General features: G+C 39.1%; 1 protein-coding gene across 1 annotated transcript; it reads left to right on the top strand.

Moving 5' to 3' along the window:
* The first annotated feature begins 3,032 nt into the window (after nucleotides 1–3,032).
* calm2b (calmodulin 2b, (phosphorylase kinase, delta)) lies at nucleotides 3,033–7,063 on the top strand. Its single transcript, XM_079846337.1, has 6 exons — nucleotides 3,033–3,366; nucleotides 4,477–4,507; nucleotides 5,594–5,737; nucleotides 5,917–6,023; nucleotides 6,137–6,272; nucleotides 6,382–7,063. Exons 1-6 carry the CDS (start codon nucleotides 3,364–3,366, stop codon nucleotides 6,408–6,410), a joined length of 450 nt encoding a protein of 149 aa, XP_079702463.1. The 5' UTR covers nucleotides 3,033–3,363; the 3' UTR covers nucleotides 6,411–7,063.
* The last annotated feature ends 3,612 nt before the right edge of the window (nucleotides 7,064–10,675 follow it).

Here is a 10,675-nt window from a genome sequence, read left to right as displayed (position 1 = left end):
TGTCATGCATTCAGGCAGTATATTATATTGCCTCTTTTATAGATATATTGTGTCAACATAAAGAATAATGTGGACTTAAAATGATTGCATTATCTACCACATTACATATAATAATTTCCATTATAAAGATTGAAATTGAAGATGCCAAATCTCTCTGAACACTAAGCTCCAAAAACCATCCATAATTAAGCTTTTTTGTATCACTGATCTCTTAAAGCTCCTGATGTTAATAAAAAAAAGCCTTTGTACAAAATACTATTTTTCTGTCCATTTAATTCTGATTTAGGTATTGTTCTTATTGAGAAATCTCACACAGGTGGTAGATTATGTGAATATAAATCCCCTTTTTAAATCGGCTTTACTGCCAAAGATCCAGAGCTTATCTATTACGAGTCAAGATTCAAGCCTTTGTGAATTCCATAGTGGCAAAATATGAATTGAATTTTCCAGAATTGAATTTGAAACATCCTCCTTCCATTCCTGATGGATAGCCAGTGTCAGTTTGGTATAAATCCTGCCTATAATTACCATGTATCATTCAATTTTTTGTGAAGTGTGCCCAACATTGATAACTGCTGCCTTCACTGTTCAACTTTTGGCTGTCATTCAAAAAAGAGAGAGGGAATCAGATGGATACTTATAAAAGGAAAGAGAATCTCAGTCACTCTCTTTTTCCTTTATGTACAGCTTTGTGAACACAACCACATACACATACGCATACACAGACACACGTGCATACAGCCACACACAGGTCTATGTTGGGAAACCGGAGCCTGGTGTTGCGAAGTCAGCCAGTGCTTGCTACAAAGCCCTCAATGTGCATTAAGAATGAATAGGTCTTCAGTTTCATGGCCCTCGCTCTGAGTAAACACCTGAGTGGTCAGGGACTCTTTATACCAGTGATTATCAACCATCTGTGTGTCTCACATGGCTTTTTATGTCCTCGATTACCCATTCACAGACATTGGCATCTTATTACCAAAGTTCTTGGCATAGTTAAAAGCAATACCAGAATACATGGTTTACCTGCACTCATTTTACTAGATTAAAATCCTGAGTGAATGAATTCAGTTTAACTTGATCATGACAATGCCATATTCACATTGTTCCATATTCATATATCTGTTTACAATAATATTTAATGTCATGATATTTTATGACACTATGCTGTCCAAATCATATAACATTCTCAGTGCAGTGTGTAAAAGTGTAATTTTAGAACTATTTACTGTATATATTATTATAGTACTTTTTGTACTTTTCTAGTAACTTTAAACTTGCTTTATTCCAGTTAACAATATAGTGTTTTAAGATACCAGACACCCTTCCAGACTGTGCGGAAACTGTTGGTAACCTGAAAGAGGCATTAAGCACACATGATGCATGTGTTGTGTGTAACCAATGCATGATTCACTCTTTCCCTTGGTTTTACAACCTCTGGGAAAGGCAAGTATGCAGGAACCACCCAAGTTCATAGACAGTTTTAGATGTAACTGTTTTCTTAAAAGGAAGCTTGATTCAGTCATTTTCTTTTTAGTGGTGGTGGCGGTTAGGGGTGAGGGGGTCCAGAGGCATGGAAAACATAGTGAACTTCATGATCCAACAGCACCTAAGATTAATACAATGCAAATGTATCACATTTACAATACTGAGGACTGTTGTTCACTCATAGATAATCTCAGACAGTTGCTCCTGCTGCTCTTTTGGTATGAAAATGCCTCAACCCCCCCTCAGCAACAGTCTGTCTTCTCATCCCTTCAATATCCAACAGACCTGGGACATGGCCAGAGACAGGTGGCCTGGAGCTAAGGCAGTCAAGCATTGAGAAGCTGGCTAGAAGCTTGAGTATAAGCCTTGATAAACAAGGCAGGATCTGGATGTCGGCATTTGGTGCCATATTACTGACTTTGTGTGGTCTTATTAATCAAACTTTCTTTATCATACCTTGGTTTGCTTTCCCTATATTGTTTTGGTTGTTGATTCATAAAATCATTAGGCCTATACGTCTTAAAAGTAAATTATATTACTCAGATATTTTGTTAAGAGCTTGATAAACCCATGGTAAAACCCATGAAGATGGAATATCTTAGAAAGGCCACTGTAAAACACCAAGTATGATAAATAATGATATCTTTAAAGTTTTAATAATTGTTCTAAAATTACAAGAATAGGGAACAACACAGAGGAACAATCATTGGAATCACTTTCAGAATGATTTTTTCCCAGCTGAACGATAAAAGCATTGAAAGCCATTCACAATCTTTAAAGCATTTCCAGTCACCATCAACATTTTGCAATATTTATAGGCCAAATAAATGAATTATCTGTGCATTATTATTATTTATTTATTTTATGTGTCCCTGTAATCTTTAATCTTTCCCAATGGACAAAATAAAGTCCCACCCGTATACTTTTTTTTTCTTTCTTTGTTCGAGAAGCCTTTCACCCGGATAGGCCATATGTCAGAATAGGGACAAAAAGACTATCACCGCTTTCGTTTCATGCCGACTTTGGCAGACTGCTGCGTGCACTTGCAATAAATAGAATGTTATTGTTTATTGGTGTGGAAGCTAATTTATAGTTAATATCATTATTATTGTTCTTGGTGTGAATGGGCCTTAGTTGTGAATAGTTACACCAACGTTGTACTTTCCTTTGAATACACATTTAAAGCACATTTAAAGTTCTGTGAATCTAAAAATGCTCATGAATTGCACAATATGTACATAAACTACAGCCCAGTTTTATAATCTGTGTAAAAAATTCCTTATAATATAAGGCCCCCAGGCCCCCCACTATCTATTTATTTAGCAATATCTATTTATTTTACATTATATTGATATTTTTTATTTATTTTTTTAACCAGCAGATAAACACTATAATTTTGGCACCCTAAGGGTGGAATTCACAACAGCTCAGGTGATTCCCTATTTCATCCCTGTTACATGGCATTTCCGACCGGGCAGATTCTACAGTGTGTGACCAGGGAGTGACGCATTGCAGGTACAAACGCACCAATCAGAGTCATCCGCACAACCGAAACGCGGTCAGATAGTCTTCCGCCGTCAGATAGTCCCGCTTGTACTTTTGCGTCATTATCTGCCGATAGCACAGTAAAATACTATTTTGTTTATGAAGAATGACATACATCACGTTTAATCAAGCTTTGTTTAAGGTCCATGGACAAATATTGCGGTTTTTCCGATGCACCCCTAGCCAGAATGCAGTGCGTTCGGCGGATAAATACAGGAAGATGGGAGGTGTTTATGTACGACCGTTTGAGGCGGGTCTATACCAATATTCTGACCACCATTTGTGAATCTTTCACGGAGACGGAGGGAGACGGACAGAGAAAAAGACAAAATGGTGAGTGCACACCAATCTTTCTAATGAATGATGGATATGCGTTAATTAAAATATATGTAATCTTTACATATATCTGTGCGGAAGCAAGGAAGTCAAGAAATATAAAAAGGATAATTTTCAGGCGTTAACAGAAATGTGCCGCCAAATTACCACTCGCGTACAGTGGAGAGACTGAGGGAATATTCACGCCGCTCCGCACTCCTCGGTTTTTGGTTTACATTTTGTCATTTTTTTTCTCAAATATCACAGGCTAAACCTAAGAAATTCCGCGGAGGAAGTAACACTAAACTTCATGGGTGTGCTTGAGCCCCTTTACTTTCAGTTTCCTATTCAGATCGTAGTTATTACAAAACTTGGTAACGTTAATGGGATTCCGCAAGTCACAGTTTATACAACCTTTAACATTATTTGCTTATTTTCTACACGCTCTGGGTTTGTACCGAAGTTATCCTGGTTGGTTAGGTTAGTTGTTAAGTTGACAGGGCAGCATCACATGTGGGCTGCAGCGCGGTCCTATAACGGACTGCGTTAAGAAAAGTAGCCGGTTAAACAAACAACGTGTATTGTGGGTTTTTTTGTGCATAAAGTCGTGGATGATTTATTTATTCTAATTCTTGAACCATCTTAGTGATCGTAATGTTCAGCATCACGTTTTGCTTATATCTATTTAGTTTCATGTGCATATATGCATGTTACAACGTAGTGATCAAATTGGCTCGTTGTGAAATAGCCTGCAGTTAACGTTACGTCTTAATGGGTTACTCGAGCATTATAGCACAGGAGTACAACCGTAAAAAGGTTAAATTACTATCTAAAATGACTGCTTATAGTGCCACGAGGGAATAGTTCACCGAATACCAGGAATCAGGTGGGTGGGTGAACTGCTGTTGTTAGGAGTGTCTAAATACCGTCGCTGTGTTGAGACTTTCTATTTCTCTTAAGGTGGTGTCGTAACATTTGGCTGGGAGGGAGTCTGAGGTCTTTGTTTGGTCTCACACGGGTTGTTAGGCATTGATGTCAAGAGTACCAAAACACTACGAATTTGTAGTGAGTATATTCTTATACCTATGATTTATTAATATGGTTGTTTGCATCTCTTCCCATCCCCAGGCAGATCAACTCACAGAGGAGCAAATAGCCGGTAAGGTCCTTTTACTTGCTTTGCTTACACACCCCTTCAGAGTGTGTGCATTGGCTTGTGGCGTTTTGAAATAGCCTGGCTGTTCTAGTTTGTTATAATTTGCCTTTTAAGGTGGTATCTTAGTCAAATCTGTGGGCAGGGATGGGTTATCGCCTCCTTGAATGTGAAGACTCATAACCTTCGCTGAATAAAAGGGAACCAAACAAAAACAGATACTGTAAAAAGCCAAATGCACTTCCTTACGTTTTAGTATTATTTTGCATGTTTATGGTATTGCATGTTGAAATGGGCCAATGTTTTGTGTAACAGAGGAAAGCCGGTTGTGCATCTGTAATGTCTGATGTCATATCAAAGGAAGTATCAAATAGTCTCATCAACACTACGCAATGGACAGTGTTGGCACAGAGGGGAGTTTACATTACCCTTTAGTGTTCAGACCGCTGGGCAAATGCATGCACTGCTGAAATGCAGTCTCACTTGTCACTATAGTTTTGTCCTGACTATGCCTGAAAGGATCAGTTCTCCTTTTTGAAACTGATCAGTGACAGTTGCTGGACCGTCGTATAAAATGTTATCTCGTGAAATTAAGTCTAGATAGTACTTGAGGCATCTATACAAAGTGATCTTGTTTTGCATGTCTGTGCATTTAACTACTGGTGCTCGAGGCAGGTCTGGTTACTCAAGGCCTTAACTAGTACTAGTGGCCGGTTGTTGCTATCGCTCTGGGGTGTTTGTGTGTCTTCCACGGCACCCTGTCATCCTAGTCATTTATCTATGAAGGCGTTTGTTGTTACTGGTCTTGGCTATAGACAATTATGTAATAAATGCTACTATTTGCTTTGGGAGCTTGTTTTAAAGTTTGAACTTGGCCTTTTCTAACATGTTATACATGGCATATAGGACAAATTGCATATAGGATCTACAAAATGTTTTAAGCTATGTGGAATCACAATGCCCACAAGTAATATATTATTTAAAAAGCTTGACATGGAGTCAAAGTACTTTACCTGTTACTTTTGTTTATTGCTCAAATGGAAAAGTCATTGCTGTTTATAAAAATTTTGTCTCTACTGTTAATTTTCACAGAGTTCAAAGAGGCATTCTCGCTATTTGACAAAGATGGGGATGGTACCATCACCACGAAAGAGCTGGGAACTGTTATGCGCTCTCTTGGCCAGAACCCTACAGAGGCGGAGCTGCAGGATATGATCAATGAGGTGGATGCAGATGGTGAGGACACATTTTTGCTGCTACATTAGCCATCAGCATGATGTTAACTCTTGCGAGTAGGATCCAATTTGCATATGACTTGAAACCATTTGGCTAAAGTATTTTATCACGATTAAAACATTATCTTCACTTATAGTGCTTTGTTACTTATCTGCCTGTGTACTTTGCTCTTTTATCAGGTAATGGAACAATAGACTTTCCCGAGTTCCTGACGATGATGGCAAGAAAGATGAAGGACACCGACAGCGAGGAGGAGATCAGAGAAGCTTTCCGCGTCTTTGATAAGGTAAGGCTTCTGAAGAACTGTTGCATTCATTTAACCTGCTATTAAGGCTTTGCTAGTAACATTCCTACACTTAAAATAATTCGGATGGATCGTTGTTCCCTGGTCTTTGTCAGGATGGGAATGGATATATTAGTGCTGCTGAGCTGCGCCATGTGATGACAAACTTGGGGGAGAAATTAACAGACGAGGAGGTGGATGAAATGATTAGAGAAGCAGACATTGATGGAGACGGTCAGGTCAATTATGAAGGTGAGTGTAGTAATTTGCATAATCTGCATTTGAATGGCACTTGATTCGGAGTTGAGTTTTGTTTGTTTACAGTGACTCTTAAAACTTCCCCTTTTCTCTTTCTTTGCAGAATTTGTACAGATGATGACAGCGAAGTGAAGGCCTTGTACAGAATTTCTTGTATAAAATTATATGCCTTTTCTTGTTTTTAATTTCTGTAAAATGTTTAATTTTAATCCCACCCTCTCCTGCTGTCCAAAGGATTTGCATGTATACTATAAGATTTGAGTGCTCATGCCTCCCCCCCCAACTCCTAACCATTGTAAACGATCTGTTAGAGGAAGCAGTTATGGGACCAGGTGATGCGTATAGGCACAGATACTGACTACGCACAGGCCCCTTTCCCCTTCTGTTGCTCTGTCTGCCTGCCCACCTGACAAGCGGTGACATCAAGGGTCCAGCTAACTGACAGTGTGGCGTCTATTCAACAATTTTGGCATGACTCTTTTTTTTTTTGTTTTTCTCTCTTTTGATTTTATGTGGAGGTGCAACTCTGCATGGACAATGGACTGAGTATAAATAGAAATGGGAAAAGTCCTCAGCTTTGCACTATTGCAACATCTTTGAATTCAATACTAACGGGTTTATCGCCAGGTTCTCATACACTCTAATCTTTTTGTATTTGTTCTGTTCTTACTATGCTTTATAATTAGTCACTTTTCTTTTGTAACTGCTTATGGCACAGCCATGCCTCAGAATCCATTCCAAGTTGTATATTTGTTTTCCAATAAAATTAACAATTTACCCAAAAACTGCTTCCCTGCCTTTTTATTTTGCTTTGTTGGAATCAAAAATGGAGAATTCTCTGTATTTTGTTTGAGCATTGGCTAACAAGCTATGTTGCTGTTATTAAAATGCATATACAATTGTCAGCCCACTCTCTAGTAACATGATGTTGGTTTTACCCACTTGTCATTGCTATTATTTTCAGTGTAATTAGCTTTTAATTAGACACCTTTTAATGACTTGATTAGTCTTGCATAATTTTGAATTCAGGGAAAGTCAAGCAATTTTCTGTATACATTTTTAGCTTTGTTTGGAAATGATGACAATCTGTTTGGCTGACCATCGCTCTGCTGTTTACTGGATTGAAAATAACACACTTCAAAGTACTTACAAGAATAAAACATTTGAAGCACTGAGATTGCTTAGTCTACTGTTTGAAACAACATTTTATAACATGCTGGTGTACGGCACAGCTCTTCAAAAAGCTTAATATCTAGTTCTTGTAAAAATTGCTCTAGGACTTCTGGTGAGGCCTGTAGCAGGCTAATTCTGTTCCTGCTCAAAGAGTCCTTATTCTGCTAAGCCTTTTCTATCGGCCCACTGCAGTCTCCTTAAAAGGGCTTGTTGAAAAGTTGCCAGAGTTCCCCATGTTGGATACACAACAGATTTTGTAGCTGCAAGGCTGAAATGCAAACACTGCCTGAGTGTTTCATTGTTAACAGGCTGTGCACAAATGGTGATGGGCCTTTTGAAGTAATCACGTGTAGGTAACTGCTAGTTTGAGGAATGAGCAAAGACTCATTCGCAATGCAAACAAATGCGAAGCGATGGAGGCCAATGAAGCATTAGCGACTCGCTGTATCGAGGGAGATATGTGTGCATCTCATCTCAGAGAACTATTTACCACCGTGCTGAGCTTTCTGACGTGTGATATTCATGTTCCGACACGTTTCCTAGCAACCGCGAATTCCAGTCTCACGGGTAGCTGCTCTTTCCCTTTTCCAGTAGGCTCTGAAGGATCATCGGGAGTTGAGCAGTGCTCCCATGTTCACGTCATGTAACTATGCGACTGACTGACGATGGAGATGAGGCGCTCTGCGGAGGTAGAGTAAATAAAGGACAAGGCCAGACTTTGTATTTCTAAGGCCAGTATTTGTAGCCAATGGCGATACATGAGTAGATTTATATTAAATGAGGACGAAAGTAGAAGAAAACAGGCGTTCTGTTTTTAGAAAAGGATTAAAAGGCACAGCAAAGTCCAATTGACAACCGAGTCATGGGACCTTGTGATATTACTGTGATGCAGGCTATCAATAGCTCTTCCCTTTATTATCATATCAGGCCACCTTTATCACAGCACTATAAAACCCTCTCTCAAGTCCTCACAGGCTCTTATGGTGTTAACTTTAGTCATTTCTTCATTATTAAAAAGAAGAACTAAAATTTGTTATTTCAAAATTTTAAGATTTGGGAAGTGGCAAAGCAGGTTCAAATCTATTTTAAAGTACTGCCATCCTGTTCTGTGTGGAAGCTAATTTCTGCCTCAGATTAAAAAAAAAAGGTTATTGCAATTTTATTTATCATAATTGCGACTGTATTTCACAACTGCAAACTCAAATCTCACTGTGACTATATAGCTCACAATTAAAACTTTGTCTCACAATTAAAACCTTTCCGTATAGGCTCATAGTAAACATTTTCTGAAAGCCTTTATATTTCTCAATTGCAACGTTATAGTTACTATAGCTCACAATTAAAAACTTTCCAACAATCAAAACTTTATCTCACATGTCACACAAATGCTTCAGAGTAAAAAATTACAAAAGTTGAATATTTTTAACATTTTAATTTTCAATTGCAATTTGATTTCTCATATTTGCCACTATATATGTCACAAGTTTATATTTAAAGGAGTGGTAAAACACATTCTTTTGAAGGCTTGACTGTGTTTGTGGGCTGCACTGTAACATGTGTTCATGCTTCGTTTAAAAAAAAATTGCCTTATTTTTCATATATTTGACCTTTATTCTACACTGCTCTGTCCCTCCTTGTAAAACGGTCTGATGCTTTCCGGGTTGTATGAAGCCAGTCCCTCAAAAATACGCGATGGGCTCAGATTGGTTAGCTGGCCCAGTGTGTTCTGATTCGCTAACCGCAGTGCACGTCGGAAACGTCACGCCCCTTACCGCCCGAATCAGACCCAGAACATTTGAGTGAAGATGATCGAGCTTAAACTGTTCAGTCCTCGAGAGTAAAGACTGCGGATCTATAATGATCGCTACTGAATGGCACTTTAACTTTTGTATTTTTAGAACGATTATAGCCAAATATCTGTCGCAAGAACTAACCCAAAACAAACACTAAGCACTGGCTTTAACTAGTAAGTTAGCCAAATCACACACAGAACCATGTTTAGCATGCCTGTAGATAAACAATACATAAAAGCTCTAATCAAAGAATCATTTACACTAATGCCAGGTTCGCTGTTGAGATTTTAACGTTAGTGTTTGTAACGTTAGGTGTTCGTCGGATAACGTTAAGTATGAATGAGCTTTTAACAGACTGGTTTGCAGAACAGCGCTGTCATCTGTTTACTTCCTTGCTACAACATATTACAGGAAAACACATCGATGAAATATAAATCAGACTTACAGGTTGTGGCCCGTAAACAGCTTCTGTTTGTAAATCCAGCTTTCAGGACAAGCCGTTGTGCATATCCTGTATTGAACTCGCGAAGTTTGTGTTGTCCTCCGTGAAATGTGCAGCGCGCGCGTCGTGCATCCACGCACCGGCAGTGTTTTTTTCACGCAGCTGACGTTGTGCAAATCTGGCATTGAAATCGCGAAGACGGTGGATGTTTTCCTCTGTTAGATGTGCTGCAGGGAGCCCTGCGCGCGCCTGATTCCCCGCTGACTCAAACACACGTGCATATAACATGCTGTATGTTAAACGCTCCGCAACGCACCCCCGTCCCTATGAAGGCTGAACAGAGCAAGTACCCCAGACCTGCAATCCGGATGGAAATAACAGCATTTCCTCGGCATCGCGGCAACAACACTCCAGCCTACTATACCACAACAGCGCCGCGATACAAAATGGCCTCACCCCCCCTTATTTAATATTCTCTGAGGAGGGGTTTATGTAAATATTGAGCCTGGTGATGTCACCAACCCTGGAGGAATGTGTGTAGTCGCCTACTGGCCGTTTGCTGTAGTTCTTAGAAACTGATTTCTTTAAAAGCAAATATCTCCCTTTGCTTTAAACTTTGAACGTTGTAACTTTGCAGATGTTGTTTATGCTCAAGCAGCAACATTACACGTTAGCTAAAGTTAGAATAGTGAAATCGTGGTTTACCACCCCTTTAAACCTCACAATTACCTGTTTCATTTTTTAATCAGATGCAAACAGGCTTCCATTAACCATTGGTAACATTTAGCTTGGGAAAATATTGAATCATCCCATTAACAAAAGCGTGTGGTGAGAGAGGTAGTCCCTGTCAAATATCAATCTTTGTCTTGTTTTTTGGAATGCATCAGCTGAAAGTACTCTGCTCATCTGGCGCTCATGTTGTTGCCATCCTTATGATTATTGCTATCACTCAGCAAGGACACAATGCCAGCCATTCTCAGAATGTGTCA

This window comes from Gobio gobio (genome assembly GCF_949357685.1).
Source record: "Gobio gobio genome assembly, chromosome: 20".
Lineage (NCBI taxonomy): Eukaryota > Metazoa > Chordata > Actinopteri > Cypriniformes > Gobionidae > Gobio > Gobio gobio.
The sequence above is the reverse complement of the archived record's forward strand: the minus strand, read 5'-3'. Positions and strand labels throughout refer to the sequence as shown.